A 27,496-nucleotide genomic window follows, 5' to 3' on the forward strand; every position below is an offset into this window, starting at 1 on the left:
GGGCGGCAGTCGTAACGTTACTTATAATACAAATAAAACCGGTTATAACTCAACAAAGAGAGACAGCGCAACTCAAGTAGTTTTACCGTGGCCAGTGGCAAACGAAAGCGCGCTAAATCTCTTTTTCTTGCAAGAAAGACGTCTTTATCTTGGGCGTTCTGATGAGCAGATCTCTTTGTGCCTGTAGACAAGGCAGTCCATCAGTGAGAGAGACCGAGCTGGGAGTTTCTGGGTCACATAGAGGGCTACCGCATGACGTCACCGCGCCGCGAGATTTTGTTAGGCGCCATATTGGAAGACCAAGTACATGCACTCACAATATAAAACAAAGTATGAGCGAGAGTAAAGTGACACGATGGATGATAATTCTGGTTATGTGAGTACATTACCAGCTGCAGAAAGGGCACGGTATGTGGAGAAACTGGCTGTGATTGATGGGTTTGACCCATATGATAAGACTCGCGGCAAGGGAGAATGGAAACATAAGGAGGACCTGACACCAATTCTGCCATCTGTTTGCTACCCAGACATTGTAAACTATTTGTTGTTTACACCCAGTGCCTACACTGCTGATGACTTGAAGGCCTACAAAGGGCTACAGGCTTACAATTATGTTGTTAGTGGCTTGGTTCGTGATATTACAGCTGTTATTAAGAATAACCTACACATAGTTATGGCCAAGGTAATCTTGTTGATATTTATCTTTTAATAATATCTTTTCAGTTGAAAAATTAATACTTTTTGTTACTATTAAGGTATCCATAATTTAGGTTAATTTATCCAAATTATACATATGTATTTATGATATATGCCTACACAACAACTATGCTTTATTTATATAATAGGAGGGAGAGCAAGCCCCAAACCATCCTAAATTATTATTATTATTATTATTATTATTATTATTATTATTATTATTATTATTATTAAATTGTAGAAGTCTGGGAGGCTTGCTCCTCATACAGTTATCAACTTGGGGCCAATTTAGCATGTTTTAAATCTGAATTTCTTGCGTTTGCTTACCTCAAAGTGTCCGCAGATCATGCACAGACTTATCCATTATATCCACAGTTTTTTGCCAAGCCTCACACAGGTTTCTTTCAAGTCTACTGTTGGGCCAATAAATCATAAATAAAACAGCTCAGATTTGTTTGTTTAAGTCGTTTGTCACTGCACTTTATTCTCGTGGGTTCACATACCGCTGCCGTTATTTCCCCCTAATCACGAGTTTGTTGGTCTTCCAAAATGGTGCAGGGTCTGTTTACTTCCGGTTTCGGGTGACGTCAGTGAAATCCCTCTATAGCCTAAATTTCAACTGATTTATTTCACTGACGTCACCCGAAACCGGAAGTAAACAGACCCTGCACCATTTTGGAAGACCAACAAACTCGTGATTGGGGGAAATAACGGCAGCGGTATGTGAACCCACGAGAATAAAGTGCAGTGGCAAACGACTTAAACAAACAAATCTGAGCTGTTTTATTTATGATTTATTGGCCCAACAGTAGACTTGAAAGAAACCTGTGTGAGACTTGGCAAAAAACTGTGGATATAATGGATAAGTCTGTGCATGATCTGCGGACACTTTGAGGTAAGCAAACGCAAGAAATTCAGATTTAAAACATGCTAAATTGGCCCCAAGTTGATAACTGTATGAGGAGCAAGCCTCCCAGACTTCTACAATTTAATAATAATAATAATTTAGGATGGTTTGGGGCTTGCTCGCTGCTGCCAGGTTGGTTGTTGAGTAGCCTGACTGTTTTTTTCTTTTCTTGCGTGTGGTATCATTGTTGACGCGAGGTTGTTTTTTGAACATGCCAATGCGGACATGATTTCCCCTGATGAGTTATGACTTCAGACGCGATGCGTGTGTGGAGGTGTGGAGTCCGCGTGATATGTGCGTAAGATAGGCTTCTCATGTGTTTGGAGATCCGCGCTCCGAGACAAGCGCAAGCGCCCCAAGGGAAAAAAAGGGACCCCCCGAAAATATCGGCATAGTTCGAACACTGAGTGTAGGCACTGTGTGTAAACAAGAAATAGTTTACAATGTCTGGGTAGCAAACAGATGGCAGAATTGGTGTCAGGTCCTCCTTATGTTTCCATTCTCCCTTGCCGCGAGTCTTATCATATGGGTCAAACCCATCAATCACAGCCAGTTTCTCCACATACCGTGCCCTTTCTGCAGCTGGTAATGTACTCGCATAACCAGAATTATCAGCCATCGTGTCACTTTACTCTCGCTCGTACTTTGTTTTATATTGTGAGTGCATGTACTTGGTCTTCCAATATGGCGCCTAATAAAATCTCGCGGCACGGTGACGTCATGTGAAAGGGGTCTATAGAGTCATGAAGGAAGTGACGTAGGTAATCCCGCCCAGGCGTGACGTAGGTCATCGCGGAAGTTGGTTGATGGGATCTGTAGTTCTAAAAGGGACTGTGTGTACCTACAGTGGGTAAATAATTATTGTTGGTGATTAGGAAAATCAAGCAAGTTTTTTTTTTTATTTAACAAAAGGAATATTTCAGTTGGGAGAGAACAGGAAAATAAATGTTGCTTTTTTTTGGTAATAAAATTTTCATCATTTAATATTTTTCATACGGTACATCATGGGAAAATCGAGTCATGAACCCAGTATTGTGACTCAAATCAAATCATGAATTGGTTGTTTCATTACATGCCTCGGAAACCCTGTGTGTGTGTGTGTGTGTGTGTGTGTGTGTGTGTGTGTGTGTGTGTGTGTGTGTGTTAGAAAGAGGAGTGGATGATAGGTGTGTTTACATCATCTCAAAACACCAACTCTGAGTAATCAGCACTGCCCATGTGAGTGTATGGAGAGACCAGTCATCATGTAGGACAAACAATCACACACTGCTTGTTCCCACTCAAAAAGAAGGGTCTATAAGGAAGACAAAACAAACAGAGGAATGGAAAAATATCAAGTGTGGGTGTGTCTTCACAGAAACAAACAGCTTTAAGTGTATGAGACCTTTCTGATACTGTAACTCTCTCAGGACAAAATTCTTTACTTTAGATACAGGTTTTTATCCCCCGCTGGCCGAAAGGCCCGAAGTGGGATTATGTCGTGGCGATGTCCGTCCATCCGTCCGTCCTGGGAAGGGTACTCACCTTCTGAAGTCAACTCCTCTCACAATTTTTGGAGGAATTTCACCAAACTTGGCAAAAGGCTGTGTTATATGTTAGCAGTGCGCATTTTATTCAATTCGGTCGCATTTTACCAGAGTTACAGCCCTTGATTAACAACCTTGTACAGTGGGATGCAAAAGTTTGGGCACCCTTGCTGAAAATGTCTGTTACTTTGAATAGTTGAGTGAGCAGAAGATGAACTGATCACCAAAAGGCATAAAGGTAAAGATGACACATTTCTTTAATATTTTCCGCAAGATTACATTTTTATTTCCATCATTTACAGGCGTAAAATACCAAAAAAGGAAAAGGGCCCGAAGCAAAAGTTTGGGCACCCTGCATGGTTCAAAAAAAGTCAAAGTCCTTCCCACGCCTTACAGTACCTGGTATTCCTAGGCAGTCTCCCACTCAAGTACTAACCAGGCCCAACCTGTATGTGGCGCATCGGGCGGCGCCGATCTCTGTTTCCATAGCCCTCGGCCTCTCACCTATTACATAGCTAGGGTTACAGTGGGGGGCTAGTCCTCTGGTAACCACGAGAGTTTAACTCCCCATGCACATCTGTATTGCAGCGTGCCTTGCCAGATGGCGGTAGGTACCATTTTTATGATGGTCTTTGGTATGACCCGACCGTGAATAGAACTCCCGATCTCCCGATCAAGAGGCGGACACGCTACCACTAGGCGGTAACCCTGCATGGTTAGTACCTAGTAACACCCCCTTTGGCAAGCATCACAGCTTGTAAACACTCTTTGTAGCCAGCTAATTATCTTTCAGTTCTTACCTGGGGGATTTTCACACATTCGTCCTTGCAAAAGGCTTCCAGTGCTACAAGTTTCTCGGGCTGTCTTGCATGCACTGCTCTTTTGAGATCTATCCACAGATTTTCAATGATGTTTAGGTCAGGGGACTGTGAGGGCCAGGGCAAAACCTTCAGCTTGGGCCTCTTGAGGTATTCCATTGTAGAGTTTGAGGTGTGTGTTGGATCATCATCTTATTGTAGGACCCGTCCTCTTTTTAACTTCAACTTTTTTACAGATGGTATGATGTTTGCTTCCAGAAGTTGCTGGTATTTATTCGAATCCTTGCTTCCCTTGACCAATGAAATGTGCCCTGTGCCACTGGCTGCAACACAACCCCAAAGCATGATCGATCCACACCCATGCTTCAGAGTTGGAGAGGTGTTCTTTTCCTGGAATTTGGCACCCTTTTTTCTCCAAACATACCTTTTGCACATTGTGGCCAAAAAGTTCTATTTTGATTTCATCAGTCCACAGGACTTGTTTCCAAAATGCATCAGGCTTATTTAGATTCTCATTTGCAAACTTCAGATGCTGAATTTTGTGGCTAGGATGCAGGAACGGTTTTCTTCTGATGACTCTCCCATGAAGGTCATATTTGTTCAGGTGTCGCTGCATAGTAGAACAGTGCACCACCACTCCAGGGTCTGCTAAATCTTTCTGAAGGTCTTTTGCAGTCAAACAGGGGGTTTTATTTGCCTTTCTAGCAATCCAACGAGCAGTTCTTTCAGAAAGTTTTCTTCATCTTCCAGACCTCACCTTGATCTCCACTGTTTCTGTTAACTGCCATTTCTTAATAACATTACAATCTGAGGAAACACCTACCTGAAAACACTTTGCTACGCTCTTGTAGCCTTCTCCTGCTTTGTCAGCATCAATTATTTTATTATTCAGAATGCGAGGGAGTTGCTTAGAGGAGCCCATGGCTGTTGATTTTAGGGACAAGTTTGAGGAGTCAGAGAATTTATACAGCTTTGAAATCTGCATCATCTGACCTTTCCTAACGAAGAATTTGAACAAGCCACAGCTCAATAAGCTAATTAAAGTCTGGAACCTTGGTAAGAGTTACCCAAGAACTCAAATGTATTGGAGTGCCCAAACTTTTGTATACCACTGTACTTTGACAATTTCATGAAGGTGTGCTCGGCTTCTGAAATCACCTCCTCTCACAATTTGTGGAGGAATTTCACCAAACTTGGCAAAAGGCTTTGTTATATGACAGTTATACGCAGATTGAAATTTCGTTTAATTTGGGCAGATTTTACCAGTTATGCCCTCGATTATTAACAAACTTGTACTTTGGCAATTTCATCAAGGTGTGCTTGCTTTCTGAAATCAACTTCCCTCACAGTTTTTGGAGGAATTTCATGTAATTTGGCAAAAAGTTTTTATCCCCTGCCAGCCGAAAGGCCCGAAGGGGGATTATGTCATGGCGCTGTCCGTCTGTCCGTCCCAGGAAGGGTACTCACCTTCTGAAATCAAGTCCTCTCCCAATTTTTGGAGGAATTTCATGAAACTTGACAAGATTCTTTGTTATATGTCGATGATATGCATGGTACAGTTTCATTCAATTCAGTCGCATTTTACCAGAGTTATGGCAGGGTTGCCAGCTGGGATATTGTGCTCTCTCTTTTTTTTTTTGTTCCATTGAGATGATAGATATTATTCTCACACTGCAAAAAATGATATCTTGTTAAGAAAACATATCTTCAATATGAGTGAATTTATCTAATATTTCTTATTAGAAGATTCTTAGAACTCAAGTATAAGCTTACTTTTAGATGGTTTTACTCATTTCAAGCTTTAAATGTTCGTCTATTGGCAAATAATTTTGCTTCTTTCGAGAACGAAATGCTTAAAATTAGCTTATCAACACAATCAGAAAATGTAAAGTTTGAAATGAGTAAAAGTGTCTAAAAGTAAGCTAAATAATCTTATATTTGAGTTCTAAGAACCGACAGGATCAGTTTGTCTGTGTGGCCCATTCTCTTCTGTCATCAAAGTATTGTGTAGTATCGTTGGGAAAAATGACGTGTTCATAAATTGTTATTTAAATCCCACATCACTGTTTCAGGGTAAGCACTACATGCTACTGTAGTCGATATCATTATAAGAAATTAACATAACATAATAATGGAGTAGGGGTGTCAATATTTTTGGGAGAAAATACGATTTTCGACTGAAAAGCAGTTCTTATGGGAATATTTTGTTAGGACATACGGGACTGTGCGAAAGTCTTAGGGGTGGCATGGTGGTGTAGTGGTTAGCGCTGTCGCCTCACAGCAAGAAGATCCGGGTTCGAGCCCCGTGGCCGGCGAGGGCCTTTCTGTGCAGAGTTTGCATGTTCTCCCCGTGTCTGCGTGGGTTTCCTCCGGGTGCTCCGGTTTCCCCCACAGTCCAAAGACATGCAGGTTAGGTTAACTGGTGACTCTAAATTGACCGTAGGTGTGAATGTGAGTGTGAATGGTTGTCTGTCTATGTGTCAGCCCTGTGATGACCTGGTGACTTGTCCAGGGTGTACCCTGCCTTTCGCCCATAGTCAGCTGGGATAGGCTCCAGCTTGCCTGCGACCCTGTAGAACAGGATAAAGCGGCTAGAGATAATGGATGGATGTTTTAAAATGTATTTCCTGATTTAGAGAGTGATGAGGGTTCTGATATTAATCTCATAATGTCTATCCATTGTGACTGACAGTGAAAGTTTTGTTCTGTTTCCCTCTTTGACCGCAGTCCTTTCTACGGCGAAGACTTTTATTGTGAAATCCCACGCAGCTTCCGCCACCTCTCCTTCTACATCTTCGACAGGGACGTCTTCAGGAGGGACTCCAGCATCGGTGAGTCTCCGCATTGGGTTAATCGTTCATTCCACACTGCAAAGTTTGTAGCGGCGGGCGTGTCCAGTGCTGAGTGTGAGGAACAGGACAGGGTGCAAGCCATAATGAAGCAAGGATGGCCATTTTTAATGCTTTTCCATTTTAATGATAAAAAGTAGACAGCATTAAAAGTAGACGGCCTTTGGGTTTCATAAAAGCAGTGAAATTTATTTCCCTCGGAAATGTGGTCATTGTGATATATGTTTATTTTTGTAATATCTAAAAAAATATCAGGCCATTCTGTGGCTGGGAAGTTATTTAATTTAATCACTCGCTTCGCACAGTCAAGCAGACAGAGGAAGTCCGTGTGCGCATGGGCAGGTTTACCTTGACCGTGCACTGAGAGTTCCATCATTCTGTCGCTAAACGAACAGCTGATCACACCGAGGTGCTCACGGACCGCCGATATTTATTAGCTTGGTCCTGCATTTCCTTTCCTTCGTATATAACATAAAGTCTTTTATTTTTTTCACGGTGCGGTTTTCATCAAATCCTGCGCTCTGATTGGCTGGCGAGCGGGTCCGTATCCTACGGTACAGACCCCGGTTACGGACCTCTGGTGACTCGCTCGTTCACAACAGCAACAAACATAGTATCATTTTTTGTCAACATTTATCTTTTTTTTACAAGATTTATTTATAAGATTATCAAAAATCTTATAAATGTTTGCCAGCATTTCTCAGGAGAATAGCATTAATTTTACAGCATGGATAGCGATAATGACAGTGTTCACAGCGAAAGCGAGTTTTACTACCCTGAGGAAGAAGAAATAAAAGAAAACATTTCAGGAGAAAGCTAAAAACCTGTAACTGTTGCTAACGCCGAGCAAAAACATGGCTGAATCCTGAATGACTCAATTTTGTATAAATAGGGGACTACATAGGCGGCAAAATGTAGTTTTTTCCTGCCATGGAAGTGCACTTGTATACTGAGGACGAAGCAATTTGCATTACAGCCGTGAATGAGGATTCAAAATGGCGGCTTGGCTCAGTTTTCCCTTTCCAGCGCTCTCGTTTTCTGTTAGAATTTGATCAAGAAAAAAATAAATATATTATTTATCAGCTTAAGGTCGGTCCGTATCGTGAAATACCATGACCGTATTTCACGATATGGACCTCCCAGCTGGTAAATAACATATATTTCTTCTCGCTTTCTGTTACTGCAGTCGGTCTTTCACGTTTCATTTGCACACTTACGTCCTCCATTTTTCTCTCCTGTTTCAAATTTGTATGCGTTGCGTGAACAGGGAAAGCCCACCACATCATGATGTATGATGTAGTATCTTGTATTGCATCATGGTGAAGCAGGAAAAAATAGTGGCGAATTTAGGGCCATGTGACCCTAAATTCATTAATTGTTCATTTAAAAAAATAAATAAATAAAATTGGATGTCTGTGATTTGAATTCAGTAGCTTTTGGTCCACTAAACAAAAATAATTGGGTGTCGGGGAAATTTTTTTTTTTTAATGATCTACACTTGAAAAATCTGAAAGGCAGTCCAGCTTTAATGAAAAACGATTACAGTGTGAATTTAACCCCGGGGCAGGGATGGGAGGGTGTGGATGTGTGAAGCGGGAAGTGTGCAGACTTACTTGCTCAATAAGTCTCAGATCAACATATATTTAAAAATGAGCGCAGTTTCACAGACACACTTAAGGGCAGGGATTTATTTATTTATTTATTTTAAATAAAAAATTTCATGAAATGGGGCGGCACGGTGGTGTAGTGGTTAGCGCTGTCGCCTCACAGCAAGAAGGTCCTGGGTTCGAGCCCCGGGGCCGGCGAGGGCCTTTCTGTGTGGAGTTTGCATGTTCTCCCCGTGTCCGCGTGGGTTTCCTCCGGGTACTCCGGTTTCCCCCACAGTCCAAAGACATGCAGGTTAGGTTAACTGGTGACTCTAAATTGACCGTAGGTGTGAATGTGAGTGTGAATGGTTGTCTGTGTCTATGTGTCAGCCCTGTGATGACCTGGCGACTTGTCCAGGGTGTACCCCGCCTTTCGCCCGTAGTCAGCTGGGATAGGCTCCAGCTTGCCTGCGACCCTGTAGAAGGATAAAGCGGCTAGAGATAATGAGATGAGATGAGATGAATTTCATGAAATGGAGAAGTAGCTATGTCCTTATAAGGTTCAAGATGATTTTGGAAGAAGAAGAAGAAGCCTTTATTTGTCACATGTACACTCAATCACAGTGAAATTCGTCCTCTGCATTTAATCCACCAGAAGCACTGAACACACACACACACCCAGAGCATCTCATCTCATCTCATTATCTGTAGCCGCTTTATCCTTCTACAGGGTCGCAGGCAAGCTGGAGCCTATCCCAGCTGACTACGGGCGAAAGGCGGGGTACACCCTGGACAAGTCGCCAGGTCATCACAGGGCTGACACATAGACACAGACAACCATTCACACTCACATTCACACCTACGGTCAATTTAGAGTCACCAGTTAACCTAACCTGCATGTCTTTGGACTGTGGGGGAAACCGGAGCACCCGGAGGAAACCCACACGGACACGGGGAGAACATGCAAACTCCACACAGAAAGGCCCTCGCCGGCCACGGGGCTCGAACCCGGACCTTCTTGCTGTGAGGCGACAGTGCTAACCACTACACCACCGTGCCGCCCCACACCCAGAGCAGTGGGCAGCTATACTACAGCACCCAGGGAGCAGTTGGGGGTTCAAGGCCTTGCTCAAGGGCACTTCAGCCCATGTTAGCCTAACCTGCATGTCTTTGGACTGTGGAGGAAACCCACACAGACACGGGGAGAACATGCAAACTCCACACAGAAAGGCCCTCATCGGCCACTGGGCTCGAACCCAGAGCCTTCTTGCTGTGAGGCGACAGTGCTAACCACTACACCACCGTCAGTTTAACCAGGAGATGCCATTTTGAATCATTTTCAACCCATGAAAAGTTGATTTTTTTTTAAATAAAAATGGTAATTTTGTCAACATTAACCCCAGCACTGATGTGTTTCATCACAGTACAGTCATATCATTTAGTTTACAGCGCAAAGTGTGCAGTACATTTTTAAATAGTCATGAACAAAATGTTTACAGCTTATACAACTACAGAACACCTTTTTTTCTTCACGTCAGAGGTTTATTAAGAACTTCTCGTTTGGATTCACTGTTTTGTAGATTCTTAAAAGAATGGGAAAAAAATCAAATGTAAACGTCACAGCTTAAGTAGGATTGTAGGATCAGTAAGGATGGACTTACCTTCGTGTACAGAATGAAAACACACCCACTGATGCCCCTTTTCCACCAAAGCAGTTCCAGGGCTGGTTCGGGGCCAGTGCTTAGTTTGGAACCGGGTTTTCTGTTTCCACTGACAAAGAACTGGCTCTGGGGCCAGAAAAACCGGTTCCAGGCTAGCACCAACTCTCTGCTGGGCCAGAGGAAAGAACCGCTTACGTCAGCGGGGGGGCGGAGTTGTTAAGACCAACAACAATAACAAGACCGCGAAAGATCGCCATTTTTAAGCGACGAGAAGCAGCAGCTGTACAAACGCGAAGTCATACGTTATTATTATTGTTGTTGTTGCTGCTGCTGCTTCTTCCGTGTTGTTTTTGCTTCGATATTTGCGCCAAGGTTTATGCAAACGTAGCGCCGTAACTGACATATACAGCGACGTAATGATGTATACAACGACGTAACTGACGTATACAGCGACGTAATGACGTGTCTTCACTTAGCACCGCGAGCTATGGAAAAGCAAACTGGTTCTCAGCTGGCTCGCAAGTTGAACCAGTTGTGAACCAGCAACAGCACTGGCCCCGAACCAGCACTGGAACTGCTTTGGTGGAAAAGAGGCATGAGTGGCCAAGTTCGCCGAAGAACAAGGTTTAGAAATTTTGCTGAGTAGATGAGATGTTTGTAAAACTGCTTGACAACATTGAACTGCAATTATTTTCACGTTACCCAGAACTGTTTGTAGGTCACTGCGGTAAGGAGCTTGATGGCTGTGCTGTGAGCATCAGCTCACACACCGTGACTTCTCATCAGTCAGATGTGCGAGTATGAACGGATTAGCGACACCAAGAGGTTTGCTCTTTTCCCTGAAACAGAAACACTGTGAATGTAACGGGCTTCATACGTTGAACAGATATGAGTGAGCAGTCTACTGAAAGCAGAATCGTTTTTACAGTGTGTTGTTTCGACTTTGCTATACCACAACACTCAAAGCTTCAAAATAACAAGCCAGATGCTGTAAGGCATTCCTGACCCTCAATTATGAAGAAGTGTCTGAGGCGAAAACGTGAAATTACCTCCTGAAAACTGAACATCATGTTATCATGTCATGCCATTTTCCTGGTCACAGTATTACGCTGTTATTATTAACAGTATTAGCACAACAGTAAGCCACAATCGAAAAATCTCACAAATACTGAAGGAATGTTGATATGATTCAGTTCAGTTTTTTCTATAGCACAGTTAATAATGGATATTGCCACAAAGCGCTTTGCAGATACTCAGGTATACGATGGTGCTTGAAAGTTTGTGAACCCTTTAGAATTTTCTATATTTCTGCATAAATATGACCTAAAACATCATCAGATTTTCACACAGTCCTTAAAGTAGATAAAGAGAATCCAGTTAAACAAGCGAGACAAAAATATTATACTTGGCCATTTATTTACTGAGGAAAACAATCCAATATTACATATCTGTGAGTGGCAAAAGTATGTGAACCTCTAGGATTAGCAGTTAATTTGAAGGTGAAATTAAGTCAATCAATGGGATGACAATCAGGTGTGAGTGGGCACCCTGTTTTATTTAAATAACAGGGATCTATCAAAGTCTGATCTTCACAACACATGTTTGTGGAAGTGTATCATGGCACGAACAAAGGAGATTTCTGAGGACCTCAGAAAAAGCGTTGTTGATGCTCATCAGGTTGGAAAAGGTTACAAAAGCATCTCTAAAGAGTTTGGACTCCACCAATCCACAGTCAGACAGATTGTGTACAAATGGAGGAAATTCACGACCATTGTTACCCTCCCCAGGAGTGGACGATCAACAAAGATCACTCCAAGAGCAAGGCGTGTAATAGTCAGCGAGGTCACAAAGGACCCCAGGGTAACTTCTAAGCAACTGAAGGCCTCTCTCACATTGGCTAATGTTAATGTTCATGAGTCCACCATCAGGAGAACACTGAACAACAATGGTGTGCATGGCAAGGTTGCAAGGAGAAAGCCACTGCTCTCCAAAAAGAACATTGCTGCTCGTCTGCAGTTTGCTAAAGCTCACGTGGACAAGCCAGAAGGCTATTGGAAAAATGTTTTCTGGACGGATGAGGCCAAAATAGAACTTTTTGGTTGAAATGAGAAGCGTTATGTTTGGAGAAAGGAAAACACTGCATTCCAGCATGAGAACCTTATCCCATTTGTGAAACATGGTGGTGGTAGTATCATGGTTTGGGCCTGTTTTGCTGCATCTGGGCCAGGACGGCTTGCCATCATTGATGAAACAATGAATTCTGAATTATACCAGCGAATTCTAAAGGAAAATGTCAGGACATCTGTCCATGAACTGAATCTCAAGAGAAGGTGGGTCATGCAGCAAGACAATGACCCTAAGCACACAAGTCGTTCTACCAAAGAATGGTTAAAGAAGAATAAAGTTAATGTTTCGGAATGGCCAAGTCAAAGTCCTGACCTTAATCCAATGGAAATGTTGTGGAAGGACCTGAAGCGAGCAGTTCATGTGAGGAAACCCACCAACATCCCAGAGTTGAAGCTGTTCTGTACGGAGGAACGGGCTAAAATTCCTCCAAGCCGGTGTGCAGGACTGATCAACAGTTACGGAAACGTTTAGTTGCAGTTATTGCTGCACAAGGGGCTCACACCAGATACTGAAAGCAAAGGTTCACATACTTTTGCCACTCACAGATATGTAATATTGGATGATTTTCCTCAATAAATAAATGACCAAGTATAATATTTTTGTCTCATTTGTTTAACTGGGTTCTCTTTATCTACTTTTAGGACTTGTGTGAAAATCTGATGATGTTTTAGGTCATATTTATGCAGAAATATAGAAAATTCTAAAGGGTTCACAAACTTTCAAGCACCACTGTAGATAGAGATGCAGATTTATCCCTAATGAGCCAGCCAGAGGCGACAGTGGCAAGATAAAACTCCCTGAGAAGTCACGAGGAAGAAACCTTGAGCAAAACTAGACCGAAAATGGAACCATCCTCTTGTTTATAGTGTAAATTCAAGCAAGTTGGAAAGATTTTAAGATTATAAGCTCCAGGGTCATTGTTGATTTCCATTAACATGGAAAAGAAGGGGAAAGGAAAGATCCCGTCCAAAATTACAGCTTATTTAAACATCAAGGCAGTTGCAATGTGATATACAGTGGAATGTAAAAGTGCTGATGATAGCAGTGACGCTCTCAGAAAGCCCATTTCCACATGATCGGTCCTTGTCTCGTCAGTTAACTGGCGTGTACAAGCCTCAACGCCAGGCATTGCCCAAATGCCAGAAATATTTTAGCGAGTTAGGCCCGTTCGGGTACACCTATTGTCAGCTTTTTTAAGCACAAAAATGATTTTCGAGCGAGTACAGTACAAAAAACAAGACGTATTAACCAGCACCCTCGCCTCCCCTGTGACCGCCGTTTTGTTTTTTTCTTCCTGATTTGTAACGGTGATTCTGATTGGCTCGCTTCAGGCACGTGCGTGCATTTGTGCTTTTCATCACTACGAGTGGTCGCTGGTGCCCTTTACGTTTTCCCAGGCTGAATTCAGGACGTCCACATAAGTATATATGTAAAAAAAAGCTAGTGGCAAGTACATTCAGTTAAATGGAAAGACATGCTTTTGTGTCTCAAATAGTAAACCACACGCTCTACAGTAAATACAGATCATTTACATAGCGAATTATCCCATAGATAAATATATCTTACCCCTTTTATCGTTTGCAATATTGCTACACTGCAAAAAATAAAAATCTTAGGAAGTTTATTTGTCTATTTTCAAGTCAAAACATCTAGCCGCCCTTATTATGGGACATAATTGCCCAACAAGCAAAACCTCATTTAGCTAGAAAGGCTAGTTTTTAGACAGTCCATCTTGAAAATCTTGTTTAGACAAAATGTCTTGAAAAAGTCTTATTTGGAGCACATTTGAAAATAAAACACGTTTTTTTTAAAACAAGTAAGTACATTTTGGACATTTGTCAAATGCGGTTCATCTTGTTTCAAGAAAAACAAACAAACAAAGTATGCTTGTTTTGGGCGGCACGGTGGTGTAGTGGTTAGCGCTGTCGCCTCACAGCAAGAAGGTCCTGGGTTCGAGCCCCGTGGCCGGCGAGGGCCTTTCTGTGTGGAGTTTGCATGTTCTCCCTGTGTCCGCATGGGTTTCCTCCGGGTGCTCCGGTTTCCCCCACAGTCCAAAGACATGCAGGTTAGGTTAACTGGTGGCTCTAAATTGACCGTAGGTGTGAATGTGAGTGTGAATGGTTGTCTGTGTCTATGTGTCAGCCCTGCGATGACCTGGCGACTTGTCCAGGGTGTACCCCGCCTTTCGCCCGTAGTCAGCTGGGATAGGCTCCAGCTTGCCTGCGACCCTGTAGAAGGATAAAGCGGCTACAGATAATGAGATGAGATGAGATGCTTGTTTTGGGAATAAATGAACTTTACTGAAATCTTTGAATCTTTCATTACAATTCAACTCCACCTTACAGATCCTACGTTTACTGCGACTGTTTTCTCAGTCATTCAGAGTGTATTCAGACCAGGATAGTTCGATAGTTCACTTGCTTTGGTCCGAACCAAATGTTTTTTTATGTTTTCATTTTGGTGCGGTTCGCTTTCACACTGTACATTTTAGTAAGCGGACCAAAATCTGTCCACAAAGCCACGCGCCCTGAGGTCGTTCAGCTATTGGTCAGAGACGACACGCACACAAAGCGTTAAGTTCAAAAGTAGTCATGGAGGCTTTCCGTGCCGTTATTCTTTTTAATGTCATCAAAGCTATATGTTTTTTCCAGTTTTTACTGTTTTCACAATTGTGCGATTACTATGCTGTTGTACAAGTAATTTATCAACGACGATGACAAAGGGCAAGGCGGCTACGGAGGATAGCGCTGATGAGCGCACATCATGTTGTGACAGTTCTAGCTCTTCACGCAATAGATGAATTTCTTTTTTGCGTCGCTAGTACCGCCACTTTTTGAAAGAATGTCCCTGATTTTAATGTAGGTCTGACGGAGTTTCTTCACTTTTAGCCAACATTGTTCTGGGGAGCGCGTGAACCCCTTCTCCTTCATTTTCTCACTGAATACAGCAAACACGTCAGCATTTTTGTGTGTTCTCTCCAAAAGCTCAGATATGTGGACATCTGCCCATATATCCACAAGGCCACGCGTTTCTTCCTCGGCCCACGTTTGCCCCCTACTCATTTTTTGTACTCTGTAGTCTAGCCTACCACTGGTCTGAATGACTGAACGACTGTTGTAAGGTTCCCTTGACAACCGAAACAGTGTTTGCACTTTGCGGTGGAGTGTCAAGACTCTGTTTCCCATAATGCTCGACAAACGACGGAAGCTCCCGAGGTACAAAAAAGCAAAACTGTCGGATTAGGTCCGGTCTGCTTTCACACCTCCAAAAGATCCGCACCAGGGTTCCTTTGGTCCGGACCGAGTCCGACCTTGCAGCTCGGTCTCGGTCCGCTTGTTTGGTCCGGACCAGAGTTCGGTGGTTTGTATTCAGACCAACCCAAAAGGTCCGGACCAAGGGAAATTTGGTTCGTTTGGTCGTTTAGTCCGGACCAAACAACGTAGGTGTGAATACGCCATCAGAGTGAGCTCCTTCTAGATGCTGTACAGACTCTAGACCAGACAAGTGCCTTTAAAAAGGCTACGAGTGAGTGGAGGGTGTTTTAGTGAGGTCTTTTTGGAATGCTGTGAGTTAAATTCAGTGTTTTTTTGTTTGTTTGTTTGTTTGTTTGGTTGGTTGGTTGTTTTTTTTTGTGCCTGATCTTGTAAACCCCTCGTACACATGAATAGTCAGTGCCCCCAAAATGCACTGTTGCTTTGGCATTGTGTAAGCACTGTAAGTCAAAACGCGTAGACTTTTTTTTTTTGGTGCCTGAGGTTCTGGGGAAGTGGAATCTTAAGAGATGTTGTAATGTTTGAATGTTGAAATGAGTAAAAAAAAAAAAAAAAACTTGTTGCAATGCTACACATCTCGTCAACTTGATTCAAGATAGTCTCTGGTCTCATATCTAGAGTATTTTACTAATTACAGGTCATAAAAGAAGAATCTTTTAAGCTAGCAATGCTTAGTTGTAGAATTTAACAATCCTAATATTAGTATATTTATCTTAAATTCAGGCGGCACGGTGGTGTAGTGGTTAGCGCTGTCGCCTCACAGCAAGAAGGTCCGGGTTCGAGCCCCGTGGCCGGCGAGGGCCTTTCTGTGCGGAGTTTGCATGTTCTCCCCGTGTCCGCGTGGGTTTCCTCCGGGTGCTCCAGTTTCCCCCACAGTCCAAAGACATGCAGGTTAGGTTAACTGGTGACTCTAAATCAGGGGTGCCCAAACTGATCCATAAAGGGCCGTGTGGCTGCAGGTTTTCATTCCAGCCATACAGCAGCACACCTGACTTGGCTCATTCAATCAACTGAACTGTCTTCACACAGTCAAATACTTGCAGCCACACCCACCCTTGATTAAAGGGTGGGTGTGTCAGTTGATTGAATAAGCCAAATGAGGTGTGCTGCTGCATGGCTGGAATGAAAACCTGCAGCCACACGGCCCTTTATGGATCAGTTTGGACACCCCTGCTCTAAATTGAGCGTAGGTGTGAATGTGAGTGTGAATGGTTGTCTGTGTCTATGTGTCAGCCCTGTGATGACCTGGCGACTTGTCCAGGGTGTACCCCGCCTTTCGCCCGTAGTCAACTGGGATAGGCTCCAGCTTGCCTGCGACCCTGTAGAACAGGATAAAGCGGCTAGAGATAATGAGATGAGATGAATGGCTAAATGTAAGGAGTACGATCTTGTTATAAGAACTATTTTGATTATTTTGAGTTAATCAGATCTCGCATAATAAGTTCCCCAATCTTATTTTGGAATTATTTCATCTAAAAACAGGTTAGATTTTTCATCTTACTTTAAGAAATCTTACCAAGTCAAATTTGACTAGTTCCATTGGCAGATTTTTTTTTCACCTGATTCAAGCAAATATGCTTTGTTTTAATCTTTTATTTCTTATTTTTGAAAGGCCATTTTTTGCAGTGTAGTCATTGTTATCAGCAAAACAAAAGTGTGTTTTGTGTCCTAAACTCTATAAAAAGACGCATTATGTACTAGTACCGTACGTAACGCTTACATATATGATATTGATTTACGTTTCGTGTTTTCAGGGCTTGTCTTGTTCTTCTGTTGCAGAAATAGATGTTTCTTTTTTTTTTTTTAAACCCTGAGAAAACCTCTCAGTATCGCCTTGAACCGTGTACTTGAAAACTTGCCGAAATACCGCAAAATGTTAGGACAAAAGGAAATTCAAGGGGGAGGCAAAAATTTTTTGAGCCCATTTGGTGTCAAAAGTTAACGTTGAGGCCTGGCGTATTTTGGATTAGTTGTTATTTAAGTCAGCGTCGGTGAACTTTCCGTCCCCACCTAGCCCCAGCTCTTGTGACCTGAGCTTGCATCATTACGTCAGGGGTAAATCTGACCGGCCGTATCTTACTTCGCCGACTTACGTTCAGGTCAATCTGAGTTGAGTTATGCCCCGATTGAAGCCATATCACGCATCCAGCAGTCAAGACCACACGAAAAGAAAAAAGTGCTTTCTGAGCTCTGTTAGTACTCGCGCGCACGCGTGTGTGTGTGTGTGTGTGAGAGAGAGAGAGACGTTGCGGTCCGTTTCGCCCTGTTTAGCGTGTGTGAGGTCTCCGTACTTATCTCGCATTCCCTCCTATTCCTCTGACATCAGCATTCAGCCTGAGGCACGCTTTAGACTTGAAACGAACGCCATGCCGAAGAGCTTCATGACCCGAGGCAGTTTTCTACTAAAATTAACTACTTCATTAAACTTGGCTACATGGGCGTAGTTACTGTATGTGCCATGTAATACATGACATTAATGTTTTAGCAGCTTTTACTTGAAAAACTACGAGCCGAACTATGAGCTTTCCTTCACTTTCTTTGTGTATGTGTGTGTGTGTGTGTGTGTGTGTGTGTGTGTGTGTGTGAGAGAGAGAGAGAGTTATTGGTGGAAATAATAAATGAAGAGAGACAAAACAGTAAAGAAAAGAGGGAGTGAGCGCGGGGCGGGGGACAACACACACACACACGTCTCATGTGTCAAACATTTACCACAGCTGTGCTCATTAGAGATTGTGTGTGTGTGTGTGCGCACAGGGGGTTGTGGGGGCAGGGGGAAGGTGTTGATAACAGCAGTGAGAATGTTTCCATGTTTTTTTTTTCTTTCTTTCGGGAAGCAGAAGCAGCTGCGCTTAAGCCAATAAGAGCTTCATGTTAATATCAGTGTAGAAAACACGGTGTGTCCAATCAGACCTGGACTTCAGTAAACTGGAGCTGTTGACCAATCAGAGAGCTGCGGCTAAGTTGGCGAGCGAACAGCCTCAGGCCTTTATGTGTTACCAAGCATCGGTGAAGAGAGACTCGGCTGGTGTAAATTTCCAGGCACACGCACTGTTTGTTAGCAAGATTTATCGGTATGGCACGAATCAAGCTTGCGAGGAAAGCATCCATCAGTGCGTTTGCATGCACGCTAATCCTTAATATTCCACCATTATTCTGAATATGACAGCATTCTGAATTTGATACGACTCGTGGAAACAGCACGCGGATATTCCGAATTTAGCCTTTTCTGATTAAGACGTGGGATATGGCGGTATTATTGGGGTTTTAGGAGCATTCTTTGGGCAGGTATACAGCGCATTCAGAATCCGTGTCTCCATTGGAAGAAGAAGAAGCCTTTATTTGTCACATGCATACTTCAAGCACAGTGAAATTCATCCTCTGCATTTAACCCATCTGAAGCAGTGAACGCATGCGCGCACACACACACACATACCCAGAGCAGTGGGCAGCCACACTAGAGCGCCCGGGGAGCAGTCAGGGGTTCAGTACCTTGCTCAAGGGCACTTCAGCCCAAGGACACCCCACGCCAACCTAACTGCATGTCTTTGGACTGTGGGGGAAAACCGGAGGAAACCCACGCAGACACGGGGAGAACATGCAAACTAGCCTGGGCCCGCCCATCCTAAGCGTGACGCAACACGAGGGCCTGTTGCGAGCTTAGTCTGGCCAGGCAAGCTATCTACAGCTCTTCCAAGCTCCGGAAAAATCGGGAACCAATCAACTTTGAGCATCTCCAACGGCCCTGGGTAGAGGCGTGTTCAAGACAGTGACGTAGTAGAACTGTGACCGGAAGCCATAGATTGTTTACAGAATCATGCTGTATTGAAAGCATTCAACGGGAAGTTCTCATTGAAAACGGAGCAAAGAGCAGCCCTGGAGGTATTTATTGAAAGGAAGGATGTTTTCGCCTTGCTCCCGACCAGCTTCAGTAAGAGTTTAATCTACCAGTTAGCCCCGCTAGTAGCCAAATCAATGGTTCTCAGCGAGAATCCTATTGTCGCGTCGCATACGTCAGAGGAAAGAGTGATGTGATTGGTTTAAGCTTCGTCATAGCCTTTTCTGGCTTCGACCAGTAGCAAACTGAGGCATTTCAGGGAGGTGGGTCAACCACGCGCTTTGGGAAACGGTTGGGCTTAATATCTTGGCCAGACCAATAGCTCGTAGAGCTTTGCAGTCGCGTTAGCCAGACTACATGCAAACTCCACACAGAAAGGCCCTCGCCGGCCACAGGGCTCGAATCCGGACCTTCTTGCTGTGAGACAACCGTGCTAACCACTACACCACCATAACTTTTAAAGCCTCCTCGAACCCCGGTCTTCCACGTGACAGGCGGAGATACTATCCACTATACTAACGAAGATGGGGGTTTTATGGCAGTTTATGACACACTGTCTGTTTACACTCAGCTCTGTGTGTTGAACACAAACCGACCAGACAATCAGAGTACGCATGGCTGCATGTAAACAGGAAGATTAGTGGAGTATTTGTTTTCATTAGTCTTTTTCGGAACGAGGGCAAAACCTGGAATATTTTGCGCATGTAAACGTAGTGAATGAAGTTGATGAATAGTACACCTGCTCTTACTGAAATGGTGGTTCTTCATACTTGATAGAGAGATTTGTTTGGTTTGGCAGGCTTGCAGTAGTTAGTGGCCGGTGAGGGCCTTTCTGTGCGGAGTTTGCATGTTCTCCCCGTGTCCGCGTGGGTTTCCTCCGGGTGCTCCGGTTTCCCCGACAGTCCAAAGACACGCAGGTTAGGTTAACTGGTGGCTCTAAATTGACCGTAGGTGTGAATGTGAGTGCGAATGGTTGTTTGCAATAACCTGGCGACTTGTCCAGGGTGTACCCCGCCTTTCGCCCGTAGTCAGCTGGGATAGGCTCCAGCTTGCCCGCGACCCTGTACAGGACAAGCGGCTACAGATAATGGATGGATGGATGGATGAATGGATGGAGATCTCCAGATGGAAGAAGAGAACCCAAGATAATTAATGAAAAAAATGCTCTTACCTTTCACGTGGAGATCCCAGTCAAGAGCCTCTATTTTAACGGATAAGTTTTGATTTGCCTCCACCGAAGAAGGTTGAACTGATGATTATCTAGAAATATAAGTCCTCTGCCGCCGAGGAGACTCTGCCTCATGGATATCTGGGAGAAACATCTCTGAACAGCTGCATCTGCATGAGTGAACGTTGCTCCCGGCTATCCGTGAGACAGACTCCCCGAGGCAGCAGAGGACTTATATTTCTAGATAATCATCAATTCAACCTTCTCCAGTAGAGACAAAACAAAACCCATCAATGCTGCAGTACGGAAGATCCATAATGGAGGAAGTGCTACTTTCAGCAAAGCAAATTAGTTTGCAGTTGGGAGATTTTATATAATACACTCACTGGACACTTTAATAGGAACTTGTTCTTGATTCTAAGATCCCTGTTCTTGGCTGCAGGACTGGAACCCAATGTGTTCTTCTGCTGTTGCATGCTGAGATGCTTTTCTGCTCACCACGGTTGTAAAGAGTTGCTATATCCTTCCTGGCAGCTCGAACCAATCTGGCCATTTTCCTCTGATCTCTTTTATCTACAAGATGTTTCCACCCACAGAACTGTCACTCACTCACCTCAATGTTTTTTTTTTTTTCACACCATTCTGCGTAAACTCTACAGACTGTTGTGTGTGAAAACCCCAGGAGATCAGCAGCTTCTGAAATGCTCAAACCAGTCCATCTGGCTCAAACCAACACCCACAGTGCCACAGTGAAGTCACACTTTGAGATCACAATTTTTCCCGTTCTGATGTTTAAAGTGAACATTATACCCCCGGGCGGCATGGTGGTGTAGTGGTTAGCGCTGTCGCCTCACAGCAAGAAGGTCCTGGGTTCGAGCCCCGTGGCCGGCGAGGGCCTTTCTGTGCGGAGTTTGCATGTTCTCCCCGTGTCCGCGTGGGTTTCCTCCGGGTGCTCCGGTTTCCCCCACAGTCCAAAGACATGCAGGTTAGGTTAACTGGTGGCTCTAAATTGACCGTAGGTGTGAATGTGAGTGTGAATGGTTGTCTGTGTCTATGTGTCAGCCCTGTGATGACCTGGCGACTTGTCCAGGGTGTACCCCGCCTTTCACCTGTAGTCAGCTGGGATAGGCTCCAGCTTGCCTGCGACCCTGTAGAAGGATAAAGCGGCTACAGATAATGAGATGAGATGAGATTATACCCCCGCTCTGAAGGAAGGGGGTATGCTGGTTTATCTCTGTCCGTCCAAAACACCCTTTTTCTCAGCAACCACAAGTCATAGCCACTTGGTACCGAGCTTCAGCTTGGGGTTCTATACCGTATATACCGTTTTCAGGTCTGTCACACATCGACTTCCTGTTTACCGACTGAATGTATTTACGAAACATACGTATAGGGTGGATTTACAGAATTTTCTTAACACTTTTCTCAGCAAGTACAAATCACAACTGCTTGATATTTGGTACCGAGCTTCAGCTTGGGGTTCTATACCGTCTATACCGTTTTCAGGTCTGTCGCACATCGACTTCCTGTTTACTTTCTGAATGTTTTTACGAAACACCCAGGGTGGATTTTGATGCTATTTCAAGAAGCAAAGTGCTATTTCAAAATGAGTTTACCAGGATGCTGTGTGAAATCCCTGGGGAGAGACACTGCTCTTTACTTCCTCGTTTCAGGGTTAATTATTTGTTGAAGTCAACATTCATAATAAGTGTCCTGTTCCTTCAATCGCTTGTGTTCTGATATAAGTGAGAGCGGGGGGATACGCAAGTGAGCAGTAGCTCACAGTCGATCTTGTTTGCATCTGCATGATTTTAATGCATTGTGCTGCTGGTGGATGGGTGTTCCTAATAAAGTGGCCAGCGAGCATACATTCCAAACTATAAATTATTCCATGAAGCAAATGGTTTTTTACTGTTTATGATCGACGAGGTAGCTTGGATTGTTTTGAAGCAGAATCAGAAATAATTCTGTCTAGATGAGGGATGGCAAAAACTAAAAAAAAATCTTGACCGACCCCCGAGCCTCATTAGCCGGTTAAAGTCGGTTAACCTATGAGTTTAAAATTCTAGAATTGGAATTATTAGAATCTATTCTAAATCTAACCGCGAGCATCCGCACATTCAGTCCCAGTCGCTGCCTTCCACTCGCATTACCTTTTCTACAGCGCGAAACATTTAGTCAAACGCGGCACTGATGTCGAGGGGTTTGTATTGGAGCGGAGGACAAATGGCCGTGTCAGCAAGGGGCACGCACTTTTGTTAAGTTGCAACTTGGCATTAAAAATATCAGTGTGAACATGTTCTCAATAAATTGCCGTCATTTTCTAAGCGGCAAGCTTTAGCTCAGTCACTACCGCTGCTTGCATTGAGTAGCCTATTGAAAACAATCCTATCGTACACTTGTCCCAGCTTAACTTTTCATTGAAGATAGGACGTTTTAGCGATACGGCCCCTGGTGTTTACAGTTAACTGCAGTAGGCTGCGTGTTGATCTTGCATACTGCTACGGACTCGGCACTTTTCTTCGAAGTGAGCCATAGAGACTTCATACTACAGTTGCTTTCCAGCTACTGATATTACGGTTACATGGCTGCTAATTGTGCACAGCCATTGGGAATGGGATAGCTGGAGCTGAGCTGATTAGCCGCTAAGCTAATATAGCAACTGTCTGATGCTAAGTAACATCAGTGAGTAACCAGGTTTTAGTTCAGATCTTGTGTATTATTATTACGTTGACATTAATATTCACCAGACTAATCAACCATCGACTTCATTCATGCGCCGTGTTCTTGTTTCTTTGATAGTCAAGAATTTCCTTGATGTTACGTACCTGGTTAACATCGTAGTAAAATGTAATCCAACACTGAGACTTTTCTTTCGCCGAGTGGCAGCTGTCTTCAACTGGGGCGGGAGGGCGGGACATGACCGAATGGGTGTTTCTGATTTGTCAGCTGTCGTCCTTACACCGCAGGGCATGCCCCAAGCGTTTACAACACAGAATTCCAGGTAGAGGTCTGCGCGGGACAGAATTTTCAGTCCCGCTCCCGCAAAGAATTATGATTTTCAGTCCCGCTCCCACCCGCGCCTGCCATATCTTGTCCCGCTCCCGCCCGCAAATCCCGCATGATGCAGACGTTCGCGTTAGTTCTTGTCATTGGCTTGGGGAATTAAACATGCTGAGCTTAGCTGAGCTCTCCACTGACCGATCCTTCACCTAGCGCACGTAGCGAGGGTGCGCGTTGCCAGGCGGCATGCACAGCTGAGGCTTTACATGTACATCTGTCTATCTGTCTGTCTGTCTGTCTGTCTCTCTCTCTCTCTCTCTCTCTCTCAATCTTTCTCTATCTGTCCGCATGTTGTGCGTGTGAAACAAATCCAAAAGGTGAGAATTAGTCTTGGGGCAAAACCCTGACAGCGTTTGGCCAGAGTGTCATATTACACTGAGGCTATTCTCTCTCTCTCACACACACACACACACACACACACACACACACACACACACACACACACAGGAAATGAAGAAAATAAAAAGGAATAAGAAAAAATAAATAGAAAGAAAGAAAGAAAGAAAGAAAGAAAGAAAGAAGTTTGAAAGTGAAAAAGAAGAAAGCGAGACTATGACATTGAGGGAGAAAGAAGAGAAAACAACAAATGAAAGAACAAATAAAATGAGTGCGTGAGAGAGAAGAGAGAGAATGAGAGTGTCAGTGTATGAACAAAATAAAAAATATGACTTTACACACACGCACACACACACACACATGCACACACACACTTATGTATGCACGCACACACACACAGACACACACACAGGCAAAAATATTAAAATTGCACATTGGCAGTAGTGCATTAGCATTGTGTGTGTGTGTGTCCTCTGAAAAAACGTGCGGAAAGGAATCGGAAACGTACGCGAGATTAGACCACATCCGCAAATTTAGGCATCTTAAAATGTTTTTATTAATGCCAAATAAAATATCCAGCACAAATTATATATGATAGACATAAATTAATTATTTATAAATTTTATTTTAAACACGTTTTTAGTTAGCGGGACTGCAGCTTATCACCTCCCCCTCCTGCCCGCACCCGCAGTGAGCTTTCAAAATTTGTCCCGCGCCGCACTGCTTTGCGTCGGGTCCCGCGGGACTCCCGCGGGAGTGCAGGGCTCTAGGTTCCCCGCTCCAAAATCGGCAGCTTCAAAACGATTGATTTTTAACCAACAACCAAAAAAAATTAAACGGTTGACGTTGATTCGGTCAACCATCGGTCAACATCCCTAGTCTAGATGAGGAAATGAAGATTCTACAGATAAATCTGAGTAAAACAGCAGCCTTTGGGTGATCAGCTACTATCAGTCATTGACAACAAGAGATTCTGACGCAGTGAAAACGAAAACATACTTCACTTTTACGAAAGCACCTTCCCAAAGTGGAACAGAACTTGCTCTTGTCCACTGCAGCTCAATTCAACCAAAGGACACTAATGTAGCGAGCTAATGCACTTCATTTATAATTCCCTCGCTAACGAACGAGCCTTAGTGTCTAAGTGCATAAGAAAAACGTACCAAATATAAACTGAGTTAAATGACACGAGTTCTTTGACATCTCTGATTGTTTAATACTAAGAAGGTACAAGGCTTGGGATGAGTGATGATCATATTGGGAATCGCCAGTTTAATTGGGAGTGATCATGAAAACTGGAGAAACAACAATGCGTCCCAAGTTTTCAGTAGAGAATCCCTTCATCATAGCGAAGCAGCCATGTTTTGTGATTTATAACCAGGGTACTCAAGTACAATAGTCAGTACTTAATTAGAATGCCATTGATACGGGACATCAGGGCTCGACATTAACTTTTAAACCCACTTGGCAAGTGGGGGTAAATTTCCACTTGTCCCCTATTTTGCAAGTACTACTTTGTTTTTTTGGAAAACTATAGAATAGTTGTGAATTGCAGCATAAAATGAAGATCACACATTGAGCTGAAGTTTGGTTATTGGTTAAGTTTATTATTAAGTTTGGTTACTGGTTACTTTTTACTTGTAACGGACAATAACAGTTTTATCCAAAACAGTTTTTCCCGCCTTAGTCGATTTATTTCCATTTCACACGCATGCAGCCGTTGTAAAGTTCAGTGTGTCGTAGAACTCTCTCTGACTGTAGGTTCATTACTCGATAATGTAGAAATCACAAAATAGAAATCTATAACAGTTTGTATGAAGAAAACAATAGGGTGCCATTACTTTTGAACAGTACTGTGTTTGAGAATATTTATATATCGGGGGGGGGGGGGGGGGGGGGGTTTGTTACATCATCCACCTCTAGGTTTAAAAAAAAAAAACGCACTGCGTCATGACAGACAGGATAATGTTTGAGTTTAAAATTGTTGTTTAGTGTGTAGGTTGTGGGCGTTTTATACAGACCTGGCAACCTGTAACTGAATCAGTGCAGCCGGTCTGTCATGATGCACCACGTTTTTTTTTTTTTAATAAACCTAGAGGTGGATGATAAACAAACAAACAAAAACAAAACCCTGATATATAAATATTTTGCACAGGACTGTGTTCCTCTGATAACAGAAACAAAGCTCCAGCTCTCTCTGCTCTTAATCTGTTCTGTTCTTTCAGGATTTATCACGCGTGTCGCTCCTTGTTGAGTTTTTTATGTCCGAGTTGTTTGAAACCAATCTGGGTTTTCTGTGTCGAATAAGGAAGCGGCTTCACCTTTAAGAAAATCGAACACTTTTATGATGGAGCTAACTCGAATGCGAGCAGAAAAAAATAAAACTAGATTCTTAAGCAAACTCTTCCATCCTCACTTCCGACTTTCTGTTTTTGTAAAATACATTTTAAATACAACCGTGAATATCTCTGGAGTTTTCAGGCCGAGCTCCTCTCCTCGTATTCTTTAGCCACTCATTTCCTCGTTGTTCTTGAAGCATTTGCTTCTATTTGTTAACATTTTTCTTGATAGCGGGAGACGGTAATGCCTTTTATCTATTTCTCTGTTTGAACAAGCAAAAACAGCGCAAAAATTAACCACACTGAAGACAGATTAAGCCTTGCTTGCATGAAGCACGGTGTCTGTCTGACCCCAGCTGTAATCATCACATGATGCGTGACGTCATGCATAGACCCTGAAGCCGCCGCCAGGCGCCGCTAAAACCACCATTTAGAATTTGAGCCGCCGCCAGCCAATAATTTTGTAAGCCAATTTGAGCCGCTATCTAATAAAATTTGGCTGAGCCACTAAGAATTGTGTACATCAAATAATGGGTTTATCCACATCATGAGCTACAAGAAAAGTGACACAAACATGATCAACTGTACACACTAGTAGTAACACAATAGAGACGTATAGGCATACACTGTAGAGATTTAGAACTGATATCACAGCACAGAGAGCCACCACAAGCTTGCCGTTGTGACTACCTGTCTGGCTTCCTGCCCCTCACACCGTTACCACGATACACTGGGGAACCCGGGAACCCACCCAGAGCATCAATCGACTCCGATATCGACGAGATGGCTGCATTCTTTGCCGCTGCTGAGGGAAAGTGTAAAGGTATTTTTTTTTGTTTGTTTCACATACTTCGAGATTGATAAAAAAAAAAAGTACTCCACCACTCTACTTTCATCATAGTAAGATAGCTGCCAGTCCTTCACTGGTCATTGCTAGTGAGAGTAGATAGCCTTCCTCGAACAATCCAGATTAGCTTATTATTAGCATTGAACTACAATCTTGCTAGATTTATATTTACAATGAAGTAAGAGACCAGGGGACCTGTGGTAATTTGCTATTTATTCCCCCCATTTGTTTGATTCGTTCGCCCGGATATATACCACACAGTGACGTCCAGTATCAGCCATTTGTAGCCATAAACATTTTGGTGGCTGCAGCAGCCATTAAGGTTTTGGCTGAGTCAGCTAGCCAGCCAATAATTTCATCAGCCAGCCATTATCCTGAAAACAAACGGCTTCGGGGTCTAGTCATGCACAAGAGGTCTATGCACAGTACGCGTACCATACTACAACAGCGGGGGTATAGAAAATAA

General features: G+C 43.4%; 1 protein-coding gene across 1 annotated transcript in view; it reads left to right on the forward strand.

The window, feature by feature from the left end:
* rasa3 (RAS p21 protein activator 3) overlaps positions 1-27,496 on the forward strand; it is a 180,992-nt gene that overhangs the window by 45,775 nt on the left and 107,721 nt on the right. The window contains exon 3 of the mRNA XM_060898657.1: positions 6,675-6,778. Coding sequence (XP_060754640.1) covers positions 6,675-6,778 — 104 coding nt within the window. The remainder of the gene's footprint in view (positions 1-6,674; positions 6,779-27,496) is intronic.

This window comes from Neoarius graeffei, chromosome 18, assembly GCF_027579695.1.
Source record: "Neoarius graeffei isolate fNeoGra1 chromosome 18, fNeoGra1.pri, whole genome shotgun sequence".
Taxonomy (NCBI): Eukaryota; Metazoa; Chordata; class Actinopteri; order Siluriformes; family Ariidae; genus Neoarius; species Neoarius graeffei.